At 49.1% G+C, this 20,561-nt stretch overlaps 2 protein-coding genes across 2 annotated transcripts; both read right to left on the reverse strand.

Moving 5' to 3' along the window:
* Nucleotides 1–296: 296 nt before the first annotated feature.
* On the reverse strand, nt 297–7,920 carry LOC148595068 (protocadherin gamma-B5-like). The gene is made up of 4 exons (XM_088522719.1): nt 7,895–7,920; nt 5,111–5,194; nt 2,378–4,899; nt 297–325 (listed from the first exon to the last, which is right to left on the reverse strand). The coding sequence occupies exons 1-4, from the start codon at nt 7,918–7,920 to the stop codon at nt 297–299; spliced, it is 2,661 nt and encodes an 886-aa protein (XP_088378845.1).
* A 5,549-nt stretch (nt 7,921–13,469) lies between these two features.
* LOC148595069 (protocadherin gamma-B5-like) lies at nt 13,470–20,071 on the reverse strand. Its single transcript, XM_088522721.1, has 4 exons — nt 20,046–20,071; nt 17,261–17,344; nt 14,532–17,049; nt 13,470–13,508 (listed from the first exon to the last, which is right to left on the reverse strand). The coding sequence occupies exons 1-4, from the start codon at nt 20,069–20,071 to the stop codon at nt 13,470–13,472; spliced, it is 2,667 nt and encodes an 888-aa protein (XP_088378847.1).
* Nucleotides 20,072–20,561: the final 490 nt, after the last annotated feature.

Below are 20,561 nucleotides of genomic sequence, written 5' to 3' on the forward strand. Positions count from 1 at the left end.
TGTAGTATAGCCCATTGGAAAATGCTAGAAGCTTTCCTTTCCTCAACGTGATCACAAAATTAACGAGTCAATGCATGGTTTAGATGTGTTCTATACATCTTTTTTACCGCATGGAAAACAAATGGATAAATATGCAAGGAAATGCATCTAAAAATTTGTTAGGCATCTAACGGTGATATGCAAATGCATGCGTGAAAACCGCCTGCATTCAGCCCATCCCCTCATCAGTACAGAAAGTGGAACGGAGCCTAGGTACCCTGAACAGCAGGAATGCACGAAATCGCCGCCTCCGGCGATCACTTATCCGAATCGGAACCCATTAAAGCTGTAGGATAGGCGCAAATCCGTTAACAGACAACAGAAAACACGGACAAATGCAGGCGGAAAAAAAATAGGAGCACAAGAAACACGAAATTCCATGTTTATCCCCTACAAGTTTTTTTCCTACACGGACAAACAACTAAAGGGAGGAGTTCCGAGAATTAAGTAACCAAAGCACCCGTGAGAACCGTGATTGCCAGCAGAAACTAATCACCACGAAGCGCGAAGCTGTTGCCACGAGGGGGTACCAAGGCCACAACCTTTCAGCTGGGCCTAGACGTGTCATTTCTGATGATGCGAAAGATACCTTCATTCACTTTTAACTTTTAGAAAAACAGGGAAAATATTATCTCTTCCTATCGTGGCAAAGGCGCTGTACGCTCCCAACACAACAGACAAACGCAAACCAAAGAAGAAATTCTGTGACTTTACACAAAGACTGAGAGGTCCGAGATGCTTACAGACCTACAGTGCACCAGAGTCCGACGTGGGTCTACCGCAGGTCTTGCATTAATAACGCATTAGAACTTGGGGAGGGAGAAGCACAAGTGTGTGAAGTGTGAGTTACGCGATATCTCATGGGCTACAAAGCTGACATAGCGGGGTTTTGATATATCTAGGTCATTCATCTTGGCAATAGACATTTATAGCACTAATTTCAGTGATAGTTTATAAAAAGATAACTACTCCTCATCATTTCTTAATGATAGAATAAGTGGTTTATCGTTTCCAGTTTGCTAGAGCAGAAGTAACGCATTGCACCCGCATCAATAATTGCATGTTGCTGAATTTTGATTTTCCTATAATCCATTGCGTTTTTACCATATCTGCCTGCAGGAAAACAAAAAGCTACACGCACTTTGCTAAAAAAGACATATATATATATATATATATATATATATATATATATATATATATATATATATATATATGAAGACACAGGACAGAAACCAATAGCTCCAGTCAAATTATGTCTCCATTTCCAAACTCGCAATCCTGACCAAAACTGCTTCTCTTGGTAAAAATGGGAAGGGGTTTTGTGAGTATTTTTTTTTCTAATCGTTCAGAAGAAGCCGACATAACTTATTATACAAAGACATTAAAGTAGGATTTTTCTAAAGCAATCCAAATCCATAAAAAATGCTACTGATGCAGCATCAGTTCTATCGATGTTGGCATTCGTCTTCAACAATACTTTCGTTTTCTGCTTTTCTGCACTACTACTACCACCACCACCACCACCACCACAACTACTTCTACTACTACGGAAAGTCTATAACATTAGAAGAGCACTCTGCGATATTCTAATTTTTATTGGGAGGTAAAAGTATTCAATGAAACCACGTTCGGCTTGGGCTAGAAGGATTTGTATACAGCAAAAGTAGATTTATATTTGCCACAGCTGCACACGACGGTGAACGAGTACTGTTAATCACTAAGATGTTAGAAACCACAAGTGAAATAGTAGCTGTTCTCTGGACTAATCCATCCCGTACATAAAAGACAAAGTGGAAACAAGCACAACCACCATGGATGGGAAAAAAAAAAAAAGCTGAACAAGGAACACAGAAAATTGATGACCATACAGAAATAACCTTTCTTCCAACCACAACGATTCGACCCTTTCTTTATCAGAACTGCTCGGGAAGATGACGACACCAACTTATTTCTTTACGGGGAAGTAAGACACTCGTCAAGAGTAGAGACACAGCTTTGTCGTCCTATTCACGGGAACGTTCTTGCTTTTTAGTTGCAGATACTTTATCAAAGCATAATGAGTAAAGAAGGATTTAAGCGCTATCTCATGGCTATAAGGCTGCCATAATTAAGTATGAAAATACTCCGGTCGTTCACTGTGGCAACAGACATTAATGTTACTAACTTCGGTGACAGCTAATTATATCAACTACCTGCTGTATTCTCCTCGGTATTTAATATTCACATATAATCATGCGGAAGCATCAAAAGTTGCCAAAGTTTAAGAAATATATAAATAAACGAACAAGGGTCATAACAGGATACCGAAAGCAGCGAGAAGAGGATAGTTTCGTCCTACCGACCTGCAGGACGTCGGGGTCCGAGGGCGGCTCTGCCGGGGTGCGGCTGCTGCTGGCCGTGGGCATCGCGGGCGGGTCCCCGCCGAGAAGATCGTCGACGGCGCGGCTGGGCAGCGGCGCCGGCAGCAACGCGCACTCGGCCACGGCGCGTGCCGGCGCCACGCACAGGTTGTAGGAGTAGGGCAAGGTGCCCTCGCAGAAGTCGGCCGGGAAGGCGGGGCCGGCCACGGAGAAGCGCTCGGCGCGCAGGCAGCGCAGCACGGCGGGCGGCCCGGCGCGGCGCACCCGCGCCGCCACGGCCAGCGCCACGCTCAGCACGAACAAGGCGCAGAGCAGCGCGAGCGCCAGCACCAGGTAGAACTGCAAGTCCGACGGCGACTCGGCGCCCGCCGCCCGCTCGCTCAGCGCCGGCAGCGCCTCCTGCAAGCTCTCGGCCAGCACCACGTGCAGCGTGGCCGTGGCCGACAGCGCCGGCTGCCCGTGGTCCTTCACCGCCACCACGAGGCGCTGCCTCGCCGCGTCCCGCTCCGACACGGCCCGCGCCGTGCGCACCTCGCCGCTGTGCAGCCCCACGCGGAACAGCCCCGGCTCCGTCGCCTTGGCCAGCTCGTACGACAGCCACGCGTTGCGCCCCGAGTCCGCGTCCACCGCCACCACCTTGGACACCAGGTAGCCGGCCTCGGCCGAGCGCGGCACCACCTCGAAAGGGCCCGCCACGCCGCTCGACGAGCCCGGCGCGGCCGACGCCGGCCACAGCACCTGGGGCGCGTTGTCGTTGAGGTCCAGCACGAAGACGCGCACGGTGGCCGTGGAGCTCCGCGCCGGCGAGCCGCCGTCCTGCGCACGCACCTCCACGGCGAACTCGCGGCACTGCTCGTAGTCGAAGGAGCGCTGCGCGTACAGCGCGCCGCTCCGCGCCTCCACCGACACGTAGGGCGCCGCCGCTGCCGCCGCCTCGCCCGCGCTGCCGCCCACCAGCCAGTAGCTCACGCGCCCGTTGGCGCCCGCGTCCGCGTCGCGCGCCCGCACGCGCAGCACCGCCGCGCCCGCCAAGTTGTTCTCCGACACGTAGGCGCTGTAGGCGGCTTCCTCGAACACCGGCGCGTTGTCGTTCACGTCCGACACGGACAGCGACAGCGCCGTGCGGCTCGACAGCGGCGGGCTGCCCCGGTCGCTGGCCACCACCGTCACGTTGTGCTCGGACGCGCGTTCCCTGTCCAGCGCGCTCGCCGTCACCACCTTGTACGAGCTGCCCGACGACGCCACGATCGTCAGCGGCGACTCGCCCTCCAGCTCGCACCACACCTTCCCGTTGTCGCCAGAGTCCGCATCGTGCACTTTCACGAGGGCAACCACGGTGCCGGGCGGAGAGTCCTCGGGGACCGTGCCCGCTACCAACAACGTCGTTATCTCGGGCGCGTTGTCATTCTCGTCCGTTATCTGTACGTGCACCTTGCAGTGACTGCTCAGCCCGCCTCCGTCCCTCGCTTCCACAGCGAAGGTGTATTTATTCCTCGACTCGAAATCCAGAATCCCCACATTGTGGATCTCGCCGCTGTCGCTGTCTATTGTGAAGAGAGCGAGGACAGCGTCGGGAACGTTGCTGAGGGAGTACGACACTCGCCCGTTGGAGCCCGCATCCGCGTCCGTGGCTCGCACCTGTAGCACCAGCGAGCCCGTCGGCACATTCTCCCGCACTCGCGCCTCGTAGACGCTTTTGCTGAACACGGGCGCGTTGTCGTTGGCGTCTGTCACGTTAATGCGAATCTGGACAGTGCCTGACCTCGCTGGAGACCCGCCGTCCACCGCCGTCAGCACCATCTGAAACGAGCTCTGCTTCTCGCGATCCAGAGCTGCTTCTAACACCAGTTCGGGCTGCCTGCTTCCGTCCGGGATCTCCTTCACTTCCAGCCTGAACGACGGGTTTTCAGTGAGCTGGTAGCTGAGCAGCGAGTTGCTTCCCACATCCGGATCTTGCGCCATCTGCAGCGGAAATCGCGCACCAGGAAGGATTAATTCACCGACCTCCAGATCGAGAGCAGCTTTGCTGAAGACTGGAGAGTTGTCATTGATGTCCTGGATGTCCACATCGACTTGGAAAACGTTGAGTGGGTTCTGCACCACCGCCTCTAGACTGATCGAGCAGGACGCCGAGTCACCGCACATCTCCTCCCGGTCCAGACGCTCGTTCACGTACAGGTGCCCGGTGTCGGCGCTCACTGAAAAATATTTCTGCTGCCTTCCGGATGCCGAGACCAGCTGCAGCTGCCGTGCGGGCAGGTCTGCCGGGCTCAGTCCCAGGTCCCGCGCCAGCGGCCCCACCACGGAGCCGCTGCCCGTTTCCTCGGGAATCGCATAGCGCAGCCGCTCCGGCGCCGCCCGGCAGCACAGCGGCAGCAGCACGGCCAGGAACGCGACGTGCCCGGCTGCTGCCCGGCGTGGCGGCGCCTGCCCCGCTCCCATCCCCGCCGCTCCTCGCCTCCGATGCGCCTCGCTGCCCGTCCTCCCGTACTTCTCTGCTCTGCAGATCAGCCGCAGCTGGCTCGCAAATCAACCGACGCGGCAAGAAATAACCCGTCTCAGCTCTCTTCTGCTCTGCTCCGGTCTGCTCTTTCTCCTGTGCTCCGCTCTTCCAGCTCCGACCCGGGAGGCTGCAGCCGCTCCGGCGGTCCTTCACATTGGACAACAGCGGCACCCAGAGTCCCCGCGCCGCCACTGCAGCCCGCCCGCACCGCCACAGGGCCCCGCGGAAAGTCCCCTCCGTGTGGCACTCCGTGCTGTCACAGAAAGTCGTCTCGGGGAAGGAATTAATCGTCCTGCACGGAATCAGCTGCGGTAAGTCAAGGCGAAGCTTTCACTTGTCGGCAGCGAAGGAAGTATCATGCTATACATATGCAGTAGATATATTTGCTTTGCATGTGCCAGAGAAGCCGAGCTAATCTCTTTTCACCTTGTTTTTTCCAGCACCCTACTTATCCACAACCATGTACAGTGCGCATCCTTGGTCGCATTGGCATTTCCATTAACATTCAGACACTGGTCTTTGATCCAGCGCATAGGCAGGTGCAGATTTCATATCTTCGCCTTCAGAGGTTTCATGTTTGGAAAGTGATATAACCCCGGAATACACCTCTCCTCTGTAAGTTAACTCACTTTCAAGGACGAGCCCTATTCTAATGCTCTGTCAGCCTTCAAGGAGTAATAGGAGCTCAGAAGGCATTCAACATCGAAACATTTTTCTTCCCTAGTAGATGTCCCAACACGATTCTGACAATGGTTCTCTCCCTTGCCATACTCCAGCCAGGTTTCTAGCTCTTCAACTATACTTGTGATCTGTGAAGAGGGCTGCAATCTATATACAAAAAATAAAGATACTGCATCTCATTTCAAGAGACAGCAGAACATATTTTGCATGATCACAAGAATGATTTACAATACTTGTTAAAGAGATAGTGGCTTGCCACAGAGATTTCCCTAAGAGTTGGAATATATGGCTCCTAAGAAAGAGTTCTTATTTCATGCACAACCTGAATTCACTTAGCCCAATACTAAGGGGATTCCAGTCAACATATTATCTGAAGAATGCCTCAAAAAGACTCTGGTTTCAACAAGTCATAGTACCAATTTTGGAGACAAACTGTGCTTTCTGATGCACCAAATTCCTTCTTCCATCACTCCTCACTGCGAAACATGTCTTATTGTGACCATTCAGTCCTAAGGACTCAAAGGTGGCCCACACAGCACAGCCATTGTCACACCTGACGCCATTTCTCAGAATGCTTTGTAGCCATTGAGTCTCAGCCCAGGCCTCCCCGTTCTTGTGCCTGTTGGTCACCCCATCACTGCATTACTGTGATCATGCACACGTGGATTTAGCAAACAAGGACACTGGTGAACTAAATTGGTCATCCCAGCCTTGGCTGTTCCTCAAGGAAGTATTAAGACTCAGTCCTTGCCGCCTCAGAGACCTCCATAAAAGCAAAACACACAGCTTTTACCCATTAAGGAGCCCTCATATTCCCTGCAATCCCTCTCTCACCTTTCTTTTTATCACTGCCTGCCATACTACGCACAAAACTGCATACTGAAGTTTGTTCTGTGCCATGCTTTTGTAGACAAACAAACAAACAAAAAAAGAGGGCAAATCATACTGATTGTGAAATAAGGAACCCAGAGGTATTGCTCTTACCATACTCCTTTTCAATACGAGTACCAGCTTTGCCAAGATATGTACAAAACTATGCAGACTGTTAGCCCTGAGCTGGTCCTGACACTGACTCCTATTCTGCCCACAAAAAGCTCAGGCTGGCTTGGTTGAAACTCTGAAGTTTGATGTCTACTGTAAACATCATTTTGCACTGTTATACTTGAGAGCAGAATGCCTTGGAGATCTTCTAGGTAAAAGTCACTCAGCCCTATGCAGCCTGAGGGTATCATATCCAGCTGAAATTATTTGTGTGTGCAGTTGTGACCTTCCTTCTGCCATTTGGGAAGGCCTGTTTTCCGTGCTGGGCAAGGTGGACCATCAAGAGGCAGGTCATCTGTCTGCAGGCCTCTAAGAGATCACAACAGCAGAGTAGCAGTATAACAAAGTAGTAGCCCTGTTCTCTGTCATTTTTGAATTACTGATGATGCCAAAAGCTCTAACTGACACTTTTGAGGCAATTATTCCATGGATGTATTTTACAGCTATTTTGCCACAACTCTGCCTAAAATGTACCTGGAGCACCTGGCAGGTCAGTGAGTGCTCAAGGGGTAAACTGTGCCCTAAATTCTCCCTTTGAGCTTTATAGACAAGAGGCTGTTTTCATACATTTTTTGTCAGCATTTATGGATTTTTGTACCCTGTACAGTGGGGGCCTAAGAGGGCCTATTCCCCTCCTGAAGACAGAAGTGTGAATGTTTTATTGTAGGCCTCTGCCTGAATCAAAATCTCATGCAGGGTAGAACAGTCTCTATGAGACCTTCTCTGCTTCATCTTCCTCACATGCAAGAATTCAGTCTTCAGGTAGATGTGCACTTTTGTCTTGCTTGGAACTAAGCATTTGCTGCAAGCCAACACTGGTAGGTTCAAAGGGAAAAGCCCACTCTCTAAAGCAAAGTCTTGAAGGAGTCATAGCATGATCTTTCAGTTTAATCTCTACTAGAAGATATAAAGACATCTAGAAAGTAACATCTCCTCACAACCCACCCAGCATGGAACTTTGCCACATTTTCTCAGCCGGACATAACAAAACAAAGGACTGGATGAAACCGCAGCTGTACGTAGAATATGACCAAGACAAAATTTTACACTCACCCACCCACAACTATATTTCATGCAGAAATTCTCTTCCGCCTAACCTATGTCTACATGGACCGAATTCTCCAATCTGCCTACAAACGCTACCAAAAAAAGGTGGCAAGTGATGAACCAACACTGTCAGGCTCGAAAATAATATCCCACTCTGTAAATGTGGCCTAGGAAGACATCTAGCAAGCTAAGCATGAAAGCAGCTCAGGCCTAGGAAACCTACATGCAGCTCAGAATACTGTCCGTCATGGTATAAAAAGGCCAAGCAAGTGGCTAAAAAAATGAGAAAAAAAAGAAAATGAGTTCCTGGAGGAATTATGGAGGCATACTACTCAATCAGCACCTGTATTTACTGAGTTATTGCCTGGAGACACATTCATCAGAGGATTGTCACCCTCATAAGAGAGTCTTAGCATAAATGCCCTCCACAAGGGCAGAAGGCATGTTATCAGAACATTGCCTAGCCAAATGCAAACTGAGCAACCTATCCTGCACTTTTTTACCCAGTCTCTCACCCTCAATGCACTGCCTGACAACCCTTTCTTTGCAACAGGGAAATGTATGAATTTAAGTCACACTTAGGCCTCAGTTGAGAGCATTGTCTTCAAAGAAATACTAAGCAAATACGTGCTCATCAGAACCTTATTGTTCTTGGCTGAAATGCTTACAGGGATCTATGGAACTGCTCCTGCACTCATACATGTACAGGAACTATTGATTTTAAACCAATGTGAGACACTTTGAGATGCTTTAGATCGTGACAAAAAACAACACTAAAATTTGAAGCATACTGAAATGAAGAAATCACAGCAGTTTATTTCCCTGGTAGGAGGTACATTATAAAGAAATCTAGTAAGGATCATCTCCTAAAATGCACCCAGCATGGAACATTGCCACATTTCCTTAGCCAGATATAACAGAAAATAAGAGCAGATGAAACTGCAGCTATAAGTGATTAAGTTTTTTAAGATCAACATTTATGCCCACCTTCTATTCACTCAAAACTATATTTTCATAGAATCTTAGAATGCTTAAGTTTGGAAGGGACCTCTAGAGGTCATCTAGTCCAACCACCCTGCACACGCAGGGTCACCTAGAGTACGTGGCAGAGGACTGCATCCAAGCGGGTTTGGAAGATCTCCGGAGAAGGAGACTCCGCAGCCTCTCTAGGCAGCCTGTTTCAGTGCTCTGGGACCCTCACTGTTAAGAAATTTTTCCTTAAGTTCATGTGTAACTTCTGGTGCTTCTGTTTGTGGACATTACCTCTAGTTCCATCGGTGGCCACCACTGAAAAGAGGCCAGCACCATCCTCCTCACTCCCTCCCTTGAGGTATACGCTGATCAGATCCCCTCTCAGCCTTCTCTTCTCCAGGCTGAACAGGCCCAGCTCCCTCAGCCTCTCCTCATAGGGCAGATGTTCCAGGCCCCTGATCATCCTTGTGGCCCTGTGCTGGACTCTCTCCAGCAGCTCCACATCCCTCTTGTACTGTGGAGCTCAGAACTGGACACAATACTCCAGATGCGGCCTCACCAGGGTTGAGCAGAGGGGCAGGATCACCTCCCTCAACCTGCTGGAGATGCTCTTCTTAATGCACCCCACTATCCCATTGGCCTTCTTGGCCACAAGAGCACACTGCTGCCTCATGGTCAACTTGTTGTCCACCATGACACTCAGGACTTTCTCTGCAGAGAGGCAACTGACGAGTTGCTGGGCAACTCTTCCACCTAACCTATGTCTATGTGGACAGAATTCTTCAACTTGCCTACAAATGCTGCCACAAAGGTGCAGCAATATGTCCAGTATCAGCTCTTTTTCAACATATATATCTCCTAGGCCAAAACCAGAATGGGCTGCAATATGGACACATGTTCCTTGGTGTGCACCACATTGGAAGCATGTGTCTGCATCAGAAAGAAAACCTGCCTACTCTCTGGGAGCAAAGGTTCACTCCCAAGGCAAAGTGCACATTCACTTCCAATACCTAACATTCACAGGAATAGCTGAATAACAAGAAAAAGATGGTAAACCAAATAATAACATGGCATAGGCTCTGAAGACCTGACTCAAGGAACAGCCCATGATGCTGTTGTGCAAGCAGGTGTCTGTGGTTATTGAGAAGTTATACAGAAGCAACTCATCACAAAAATGCAGACTTTCTTATACCTTCTTCCACCATTGCCGGGAATATGTGATGTCATTTTCCTAATACACTGCTGACCTAGATATTATGTAGTCTATATTAAAAGAGACTGCACCATACGCAAGAGCAATTAAAAGAAGGCATTAGATGTCACTCAGCATAGAAGTGAAATAAATGACCCGCATGGTAAAATACTTGTAGAATTTTCATCATTCCTTAACACCTCTAAAACTGCAAGCAAAAATATTAAAAAAAAAAACGAAAAAAAAAGAAGAAAGAGAGAAGAGAGGAAGTACTGCAACGGAAGTTAAAACATAGAGGTAAAAAAAGGGGAAAAACCTACTTGTTAGTGGGGAAATGAAGAAAAAAGGATAATTCTTAGTGGCTGAATCTCAGCCTTATATACAAGTCTTCACATTAGCTAGAAATATTGTGAGCAATGCCAGTTTAGCTCCTCTGCTTCAATTTCCTCTGCCATAAAACGCTATCTTCAGGTGATTGTGAGCTTGTCTGGAAAATGAAAGTGTTAATTGCAACACTACCCTGAGAGCTTCAGAAGAAAAAAAAAAAAAAGCAGTCCCTAAAGGTCGCCTAGGAAGACTTTGAGTAAGACTTCGAGCTGGAAGATGGCTCAAGGTCACGAACCCCAAAATACAACCATGGTGAAACTCTCCATTGCAGTGTTACAAGGCTACACAGGTGGAAAAGTGAGAAATCCTAGAGGATCTGCATGAAGACAGATGCCTCAGAGGACTATCACCACGCTTACAGACATGAATATGAGGTCGTTGTTATTTCTGGCACAACCTTGGCAGTAGGAATGAAAACAAAGTCTATATCACTCTGCATAGAAGAAGTCAAATAAATATGTCCTCATGATAAAATATCTGTAGAATTCTTATTGTTATTCCATTTTTTTTCTGCAATGCTGCAGACAGAAATTGTTTTGAAAAACAAACGCTATAGGCACAGTAGGGTAAGATAAGGACCAACACTCAGTGACCTCTTAATGCAGGTGTATGTACAGGACACCTTAATAAAGAGAGTACCACAAGAACCACAAACACAGGAAAAAAGAACAGCTTGTTATGTAGGAAAAAAAGGGAATAAATCTTATTCACCGAACCTCAGTCTTATACAGAAGTCCTAGAGTCTTAACATTACTTAGAGACATTGTGAGAGATATTGCAACACAACCTTTGCAGCTTCAGAGCAAAAGCCCACTTCCATAAACATCAACTAAGAAAAATTCTTGCAAGTTTTCAAGCTTGCAGATAGCTCAAGTTCAGGAACCCAGAAATACAACCACAGTGAAACTCTCCATTGCAGTGTTACTAGGTCACCCAGGTGGGAAAGTGAGATTTCCCACAGGAGCTGCTAGGCACTGTAGGCCTGTAGCACTTGCACAGACGTTTATATCAAGTTACACAGTTATTGCTTGAAGACACCCACCTCAGAAGACAACAACTGACCCGTCTACATTCTTCTTCCAATTCCTTATGCAACCTCTTACCCTCCTTGCACTGTCTACAAATACTTTCATTGCCATGTAGTGGTGTGACTTTTGGCCTTACCTATGCCAAAAGAGAGTTTCATTCAGAGGCATTCTAGGCATGTAGCCTTTCTACAGATGTTTATAAAAAATTACACATTTATTGCTTGAAGACACAGCCTTAGAGGCCTGTAACCACCCTTAGGGACATGAATAAGAGGATCTTGTTATTCCTGGCACAGCCTTCACAGAAGGAATGAAAACAAAGTGTTGCTCATTCCAAAGCTGACCCACCTACCTTCTTCCAAGTCCTTACCCAGCCTCTGCTTGCACTGCCTGCACATGCTTTCATAGCCATGTAGCAATCTGACTTTTGGCACTTGCTTATACCTCAAGCAAAAACATTTCATTCAGAAGCATGTTTTGCAAATGTAGGTATAATAAAGCCATTCCATTTATAGCTTTAAACATTAAAAGGTAGGTATGAAAATAGCTCCTCCTGCCATGGCTTTCTAAGGGAAAAGCCATTATCTGACACATGAGGCCTAAATAGCAGTCATGACAACAAATGTGACTAATGTTAGAAACATCCAGAAGTGAAAGAATCATACCAGGCAGAAATTGTTAGTACTGCTGCTGCTGCTATTGATAATGATAAACCTACCATGCAGTAGGAACACAAGGACCAATCCTCAGTGACACTCTACTACTTAACAGAACCATATCTACAAGATGTCTCGACAAAGAGTGAGGAAGAAAAGTCCACCATGGAAGGAAAACACCATGAAAAAAAGAGCTCCTTTTAATGGGAAAGGAAAACAGAGGAATAGTCTATACAAATTATGTGCGACTAAGGCAAAATGCTACTTTGTCCACGTCTCTGTTTAAAAAATGTCCTGAGGAAGATGGAACATCTGTTTTTCGACTACTATGGTAAAGTCACCCAGTATCTAGGATACAGACGAATACTTGAATCACATACTAAGGATGGCAAACGGAGTAATAATGTGGCACAAAGTCTTCAAAGACACAGCCCAAGGAACAGACCATTAAAAAAGAGGAGGAAAATTCATTTTTAAAAAAGAATGCATTTATACTTCAGACAGACCAACACCATCGGTAGCACTTCAGACACAAATAATATGAGAAAGAGGGACTCCAGGAGCAATTGACCTGGAAGGTGCAACTCGAGGAGGAGGTTATGTAAAACCTACCGTGCAAAATGAGGCACACATGACCCTTATAATCCTTGTAAATGTCAAATAAATAACATAAGAACAGCTGCAGCGCACAACATTTCCCTCCGAGATACACTAGCGTGCACACATACACACAACAGAGTTCATTTTCATGCTCCCCACACCGTTATGACACGTCATACACATCTAAAACATGAGTGATGTAAGGCCGATCACTTGCAGTATTGCAGTAGAGAAATGGTCACCAAACTACCTGTTTAAAGACACTCTTTAAGATCCTGATTAACAAGATATATGTGAAACTTCCAGAAAAATCCACAGCGCTTCTCCTAATACAGGGATTGCTGACAGCAATTCCATCAGAAAAAACATAATAAAATAAAATAAAATAAAATAAAATAAAATAAAATAAAATAAAATAAAATAAAATAAAATAAAATAAAATAAAATAAAACCCAAAATACACTCTCATTTCCTGCAATCTACAGCAACTGCAGCACTCAAAAGAAACTGAGAGACAAAGAATTGAAAAGGATTCACCTGAGTAAGAGACTATGCATATAAATGAAAAGAAACACAGGTGGAAATAGGAAAGCCCAGTGCTAACAAAAGCTACAGCATGAAGAAAGCGAAGGGTGAAAGGAGCATTATAGTGTGGACGGCAGGACGCACCAGGAGGGCGTCACCCCGCTTTGAGACCTGCCCTAAAAAAAGCTCTAAAATAGTAAAAACAAGAACAATTATCTTGCATTCACAAGGGGGCTTGGCTATATTTTTAGAGCATTGTCATTTCTCTCACAAAGATCTTCCTCACCAACAAATGCTCACACTCTACTTCAGGCGGATCAAGCCGTGCAAGAGAGTCATCTCCCTTAGGAATCATATCTTCACATGCTGCCTAAATGCCTGCAGCCTCACTACCCCAGTCCCTTTTAAACAGTTGGCACCCAAACAAAAGGGCGTGCCCTAAGTGGAGGGTGATAACATCAGTGAGCGATTGACGCTCTTTAACAGGAAATACGTCTAATGAGCCGCTCACAGAGAAAACACCGCTAAAAGCACGTTTACATTTGTGAGAGTGCCGCAGCATCTTCGAAGGGAAATTTGATGGGCAAGAGAGACCTTGGAAGCAGTCGCGGCCATACCCTCGGCCTTATTATTGGGAGGTAAAGGTATTCAATGAAACCACGTTCCGTTTTGGCACATTAGAAGGATTCATATAGAGCAAAAGTAGATTTACACTTGCAACAGTAGCACACGACAGTGAACAAGTACTGTTAATCACTAAGCTGTTAGAAACTACAAGTGAAATAGTAGCTATACTCTGGGCTAATCCATCTCGGACATAAAAGACAAAGCGGAAACAAGCACAACCACCATGGATGAAAAAAAAACCATAAGAAATAGCTGAACAAAGAACATAGAAAAATGATGACCATACAGAAATAACCTTTCTTCCAACCAGAAGGATTCGATCCTTTCTTCACCAGAACTTCTGGGGAAGACGACACCAACTTATTTCTTTACAGGGAAGTAAAACACTCGTCAAAACTAGAGACACAGCATTGTCGTCCTATTCACGGGCACGTTCTTGCTTTTTAATTGCAGATATTTTACCAAAGCATAATGAGTAAAGCAGAATTTAAATGCTATCTCATGGCTATAAGGCTGCCATAATTAAGTATGAAAATACTCCGGTCATTCACTGTGGCAACAGACATTAATGTTACTAACTTCGGTGACAGCTAATAAGATCAACTTCCTGCTGCATTCTCCTCGGCATATTCAAAAAATTATCAAAACGACCTTAAAAAACCACCTGTTGCTCTTAAAAACAGAGTGTCGATATAATATTCTTTCCTTGATGCATTCACTTCAAAGGGAACCCTTCTTCCGTATTTAATATTCACATATAATCATAGGAAAGCATCAAAAGTTGCCAAAGTTTAATAAATATATAAATAAAAGAACAAGGGTCATAACAGGGTAACGAAAGCAGCGAGAAGAGGATAGTGTCGTCCTACCGACCTGCAGGGCGTCGGGGTCCGAGGGCGGCTCTGCCGGGGAGCGGCTGCTGCTGGCCGTGAGCATCGCGGGCGGGTCCCCGCCGAGAAGATCGTCGACGGCGCGGCTGGGCAGCGGCGCCGGCAGCAACGCGCACTCGGCCACGGCGCGTGCCGGCGCCACGCACAGGTTGTAGGAGTAGGGCAAGGTGCCCTCGCAGAAGTCGGCCGGGAAGGCGGGGCCGGCCACGGAGAAGCGCTCGGCGCGCAGGCAGCGCAGCACGGCGGGCGGCCCGGCGCGGCGCACCCGCGCCGCCACGGCCAGCGCCACGCTCAGCACGAACAAGGCGCAGAGCAGCGCGAGCGCCAGCACCAGGTAGAACTGCAAGTCCGACGGCGACTCGGCGCCCGCCGCCCGCTCGCTCAGCGCCGGCAGCGCCTCCTGCAAGCTCTCGGCCAGCACCACGTGCAGCGTGGCCGTGGCCGACAGCGCCGGCTGCCCGTGGTCCTTCACCGCCACCACGAGGCGCTGCCTCGCCGCGTCCCGCTCCGACACGGCCCGCGCCGTGCGCACCTCGCCGCTGTGCAGCCCCACGCGGAACAGCGCCGGCTCCGTCGCCTGCACCAGCTCGTACGACAGCCACGCGTTGCGCCCCGAGTCCGCGTCCACCGCCACCACCTTGGACACCAGGTAGCCGGCCTCGGCCGAGCGCGGCACCACCTCGAAAGGGCCCGCCACGCCGCTCGACGAGCCCGGCGCAGCCGACGCCGGCCACAGCACCTGGGGCGCGTTGTCGTTGAGGTCCAGCACGAAGACGCGCACGGTCGCCGTGGAGCTCCGCGCCGGCGAGCCGCCGTCCTGCGCACGCACCTCCACGGCGAACTCGCGGCACTGCTCGTAGTCGAAGGAGCGCTGCGCGTACAGCGCGCCGCTCCGCGCCTCCACCGACACGTAGGGCGCCGCCGCTGCCGCCGCCTCGCCCGCGCTGCCGCCCACCAGCCAGTAGCTCACGCGCCCGTTGGCGCCCGCGTCCGCGTCGCGCGCCCGCACGCGCAGCACCGCCGCGCCCGCCAAGTTGTTCTCCGACACGTAGGCGCTGTAGGCGGCTTCCTCGAACACCGGCGCGTTGTCGTTCACGTCCGACACGGACAGCGACAGCGCCGTGCGGCTCGACAGCGGCGGGCTGCCCCGGTCGCTGGCCACCACCGTCACGTTGTGCTCGGATGCGCGCTCCCTGTCCAGCGCGCTCGTCGTCACCACCTTGTACGAGCTGCCCGACGACGCCACGATCGTCAGCGGCGACTCGCCCTCCAGCTCGCACCACACCTTCCCGTTGTCGCCAGAGTCCGCGTCGTGCACTTTCACGAGGGCAACTACGGTGCCCGGCGGGGAGTCCTCGGGGACCGTGCCCGCTACCAACAACGTCGTTATCTCGGGCGCGTTGTCATTCTCGTCCGTTATCTGTACGTGCACATTGCAGTGACTGCTCAGCCCGCCTCCGTCCCTCGCTTCCACAGCGAAGGTGTATTTATTCCTCGACTCGAAATCCAGAATCCCCACATTGTGGATCTCGCCGCTGTCGCTGTCTATTGTGAAGAGAGCGAGGACAGCGTCGGGAACGTTGCTGAAGGAGTACGAGACTCGCCCGTTGGAGCCGGCATCCGCGTCCGTGGCTCGCACCTGCAGCACCAGCGAGCCAGTGGGCACATTCTCCCGCACTCGCGCCTCGTAGACGCTTTTGCTGAACGCGGGCGCGTTGTCGTTGGCGTCTGTCACGTTAATGCGAATCTGGACAGTGCCCGACCTCGCTGGAGACCCGCCGTCCACCGCCGTCAGCACCATCTGAAACGAGCTCTGCTTCTCGCGATCCAAAGCTCCTTCTAACACCAGTTCGGGCTGCCTGCTTCCGTCCGGGATCTCCTTCACTTCCAGCCTGAACGACGGGTTTTCGGTGAGCTGGTAGCTGAGTAGAGAGTTGCTTCCCACATCCGGATCTTGCGCCATCTGCAGCGGAAATCGCGCACCAGGAACAGTCCATTCTCCGATCTCCAGATCGAGGGCAGCTTTGCTGAAGACCGGGGAGTTGTCATTGATGTCCTGGATGTCCACATCGACTTGGAAAACGTTGAACGGATTCTGCACCACCGCCTCCAGACTGATCGAGCAGGACGCCGAGTCGCCGCACATCTCCTCCCGGTCCAGACGCTCGTTCACGTACAGGTGCCCGGTGTCCGCGCTCACCGAGAAATATTTCTGCTGCCTTCCGGATGCCGAGACCAGCCGCAGCTGCCGTGCGGGCAGGTCTGCCGGACTCAGTCCCAGGTCCCGCGCCAGCGGCCCCACCACGGAGCCGCTGCCCGTTTCCTCGGGAATCGCATAGCGCAGCCGCTCCGGTACCGCCCGGCAGCACAGCGGCAGCAGCACGGCCAGGAACGCGACGTGCCCGGCTGCTGCCCGGCGTGGCGGCGCCTGCCCCTCTCCCATCCCCGCCGCTCCTCGCCTCCGATGCGCCTCGCTGCCCGTCCTCCGGTACTTCTCTGCTCTGCAGATCAGCCACAGCTGGCTCGCAAATCAACCGACGCGGCAAGAAATAACCCGTCTCAGCTCTCTTCTGCTCTGCTCCGGTCTGCTCTTTCTCCTGTGCTCCGCTCTTCCGGCTGCGACCCGGGAGGCTGCAGCCGCTCCGGCGGTCCTTCACATTGGACAACAGCGGCACCCAGAGTCCCCGCGCCGCCACTGCAGCCCGCCCGCACCGCCACAGGGCCCCGCGGAAAGTCCCCTCCGTGTGGCACTCCGTGCTGTCACAGAAAGTCGTCTCGGGGAAGGAATTAATCGTCCTGCACGGAATCAGCTGCGGTAAGTCAAGGCGAAGCTTTCACTTGTCGGCAGCGAAGGAAGTATCATGCTATACATATGCAGTAGATATATTTGCTTTGCATGTGCCAGAGAAGCCGAGCTAATCTCTTTTCACCTTGTTTTTTCCAGCACCCTACTTATCCACAACCATGTACAGTGCGCATCCTTGGTCGCATTGGCATTTCCATTAACATTCAGACACTGGTCTTTGATCCAGCGCATAGGCAGGTGCAGATTTCATATCTTCGCCTTCAGAGGTTTCATGTTTGGAAAGTGATATAACCCCGGAATACACCTCTCCTCTGTAAGTTAACTCACTTTCAAGGACGAGCCCTATTCTAATGCTCTGTCAGCCTTCAAGGAGTAATAGGAGCTCAGAAGGCATTCAACATCGAAACATTTTTCTTCCCTAGTAGATGTCCCAGCACGATTCTGACAATGGTTCTCTCCCTTGCCATACTCCAGCCAGGTTTCTAGCTCTTCAACTATACTTGTGATCTGTGAAGAGGGCTGCAATCTATATACAAAAAAATAAAGATACTGCATCTCATTTCAAGAGACAGCAGAACATATTTTGCATGATCACAAGAATGATTTACAATACTTGTTAAAGAGATAGTGGCTTGCCACAGAGATTTCCCTAAGAGTTGGAATATATGGCTCCTAAGAAAGAGTTCTTATTTCATGCACAACCTGAATTCACTTAGCCCAATACTAAGGGGATTGTAGTCAACATATTATCTGAAGAATGCCTCAAAAAGACTCTGGTTTCAACAAGTCATAGTACCAATTTTGGAGACAAACTGTGCTTTCTGATGCACCAAATTCCTTCTTCCAACACTCCTCACTGCGAAACATGTCTTATTGTGACCATTCAGTCCTAAGGACTCAAAGGTGGCCCACACAGCACAGCCATTGTCACACCTGACGCCATTTCTCAGAATGCTTTGTAACCATTGAGTCTCAGCCCAGGCCTCCCCGTTCTTGTGCCTGTTGGTCACCCCATCACTGCATTACTGTGATCATGCACACGTGGATTTAGCAAACAAGGACACTGGTGAACTAAATTGGTCATCCCAGCCTTGGCTGTTCCTCAAGGAAGTATTAAGACTCAGTCTTTGCAGCCTCAGAGACCTCCATAAAGGCAAAACACACAGCTTTTACCCATTAAGGAGCCCTCATATTCCCTGCAATCCCTCTCTCACCTTTCTTTTTATCACTGCCTGCCATATTATGCACATAACTGCATACTGAAGTTTGTTCTGTGCCATGCTTTTGTAGACAAACAAACAAACAAAAAAAGAGGGCAAATCATACTGATTGTGAAATAAGGAACCCAGAGGTATTGCTCTTACCATACTCCTTTTCAATACGAGTACCAGCTTTGCCAAGAAATGTACAAAACTATGCAGACTGTTAGCCCTGAGCTGGTCCTGACACTGACTCCTATTCTGCCCACAAAAAGCTCAGGCTGGCTTGGTTGAAACTCTGAAGTTTGATGTCTACTGTAAACATCATTTTGCACTGTTATACTTGAGAGCAGAATGCCTTGGAGATCTTCTAGGTAAAAGTCACTCAGCCCTATGCAGCCTGAGGGTATCATATCCAGCTGAAATTATTTGTGTGTGCAGTTGTGATCTTCCTTCTGCCATTTGGGAAGGCCTGTTTTCCGTGCTGGGCAAGGTGGACCATCAAGAGGCAGGTCATCTGTCTGCAGGCCTCTAAGAGATCACAACAGCAGAGTAGCAGTATAACAAAGTAGTAGCCCTGTTCTCTGTCATTTTTGAATTACTGATGATGCCAAAAGCTCTAACTGACACTTTTGAGGCAATTATTCCATGGATGTATTTTACAGCTATTTTGCCACAACTCTGCCTAAAATGTACCTGGAGCACCTGGCAGGGCAGTGAGTGCTCGAGGGGTAAACTGTGCCCTAAATTCTCCCTTTGAGCTTTATAGACAAGAGGCTGTTTTCATACATTTTTGTCAGCATTTATGGATTTTTGTACCCTGTACAGTGGGGGCCTAAGAGGGCCTATTCCCCTCCTGAAGACAGAAGTGTGAATGTTTTATTGTAGGCCTCTGCCTGAATCAAAATCTCATGCAGGGTAGAACAGTCTCTATGAGACCTTCTCTGCTTCATCTTCCTCACATGCAAGAATTCAGTCTTCAGGTAGATGTGCACTTTTGTCTTGCTTGGAACTAAGCATTTGCTGCAAGCCAACACTGGTAGGTTCAAAGGGAAAAGCCCACTCTGTAAAGCAAAGTCTTGAAGGAATCATAGTATGATCTTTCAGTTTAATCTCTACTAGAAGATATAAAGACATCTAGAAAGTAACATCTCCTCACAACCCACCCAGCATGGAACTTTGCCACATTTTCTCAGCCGGACATAACAAAACAAAGGACTGGATGAAACTGCAGCTGTACATAGAATATGACCAAGACAAAATTTTACACTCACCCACCCACAACTATATTTCATGCAGAAATTCTCTTCCGCCTAACCTATGTCTACATGGACCGAATTCTCCAATCTGCCTACAAATGCTACCAAAAAAAAGGTGGCAACTGATGAACCAACACTGTCAGGCTCGAAAATAATATCCCACTCTGTAAATGTGGCCTAGGAAGACATCTAGCAAGCTAAGCATGAAAGCAGCTCAGGCCTAGGAAACCTACATGCAGCTCAGAATACTGTCCGTCATGGTATAAAAAGGCCAAGCAAGTGGCTAAAAAAATGAGAAAAAAAGAAAATGAGTTCCTGGAGGAATTATGGAGGCATACTACTCAATCAGCACCTGTATTTACTGAGTTATTGCCTGGAGACACATTCATCAGAGGATTGTCACCCTCATAAGAGAGTCTTAGCATAAATGCCCTAGGCAAGGGCAGAAGGCATGTTATGAAAACATTGCCTGGACAAATGCAAACTGAGCAACCTATCCTGCACTTTTTTACCCAGTCTCTCACCCTCAATGCACTGCCTGACAACCCTTTCCTTGCAACAGGGAAATGTATGAATTTAAGTCACACTTAGGCCTCAGTTGAGAGCATTGTCTTCAAAGAAATACTAAGCAAATACGTGTTCATCAGAGCCTTATTGTTCTTGGCTGAAATGCTTACAGGGATCTATGGAACTGCTCCTGCACTCATACATGTACAGAAACTAATGATTTTAAACCAATGTGAGACACT

This window comes from Tinamus guttatus, unplaced genomic scaffold, assembly GCF_059628265.1.
Source record: "Tinamus guttatus ecotype Peru unplaced genomic scaffold, ASM5962826v1 Tinamus_guttatus_pri_ptg000155l, whole genome shotgun sequence".
NCBI classification, from domain to species: domain Eukaryota; kingdom Metazoa; phylum Chordata; class Aves; order Tinamiformes; family Tinamidae; genus Tinamus; species Tinamus guttatus.

Coding starts and splice junctions, on each gene's coding strand:
- LOC148595068 (XM_088522719.1), bottom strand. CDS start 7,920: ATGACGGACAGTATTCTGAGCTGCAT. Junction 4,900..5,110: donor TTCCGCGGGGCCCTGTGGCG/GTGCGGGCGGGC, acceptor GCTGATCTGCAG/AGCAGAGAAGTACGGGAGGA. Junction 326..2,377: donor CCCCGACGTCCTGCAGGTCG/GTAGGACGAAAC, acceptor CCTATCCTACAG/CTTTAATGGGTTCCGATTCG.
- LOC148595069 (XM_088522721.1), bottom strand. CDS start 20,071: ATGACGGACAGTATTCTGAGCTGCAT. Junction 17,050..17,260: donor TTCCGCGGGGCCCTGTGGCG/GTGCGGGCGGGC, acceptor GCTGATCTGCAG/AGCAGAGAAGTACCGGAGGA. Junction 13,509..14,531: donor CGGACCCCGACGCCCTGCAG/GTCGGTAGGACG, acceptor TTCCTGTTAAAG/AGCGTCAATCGCTCACTGAT.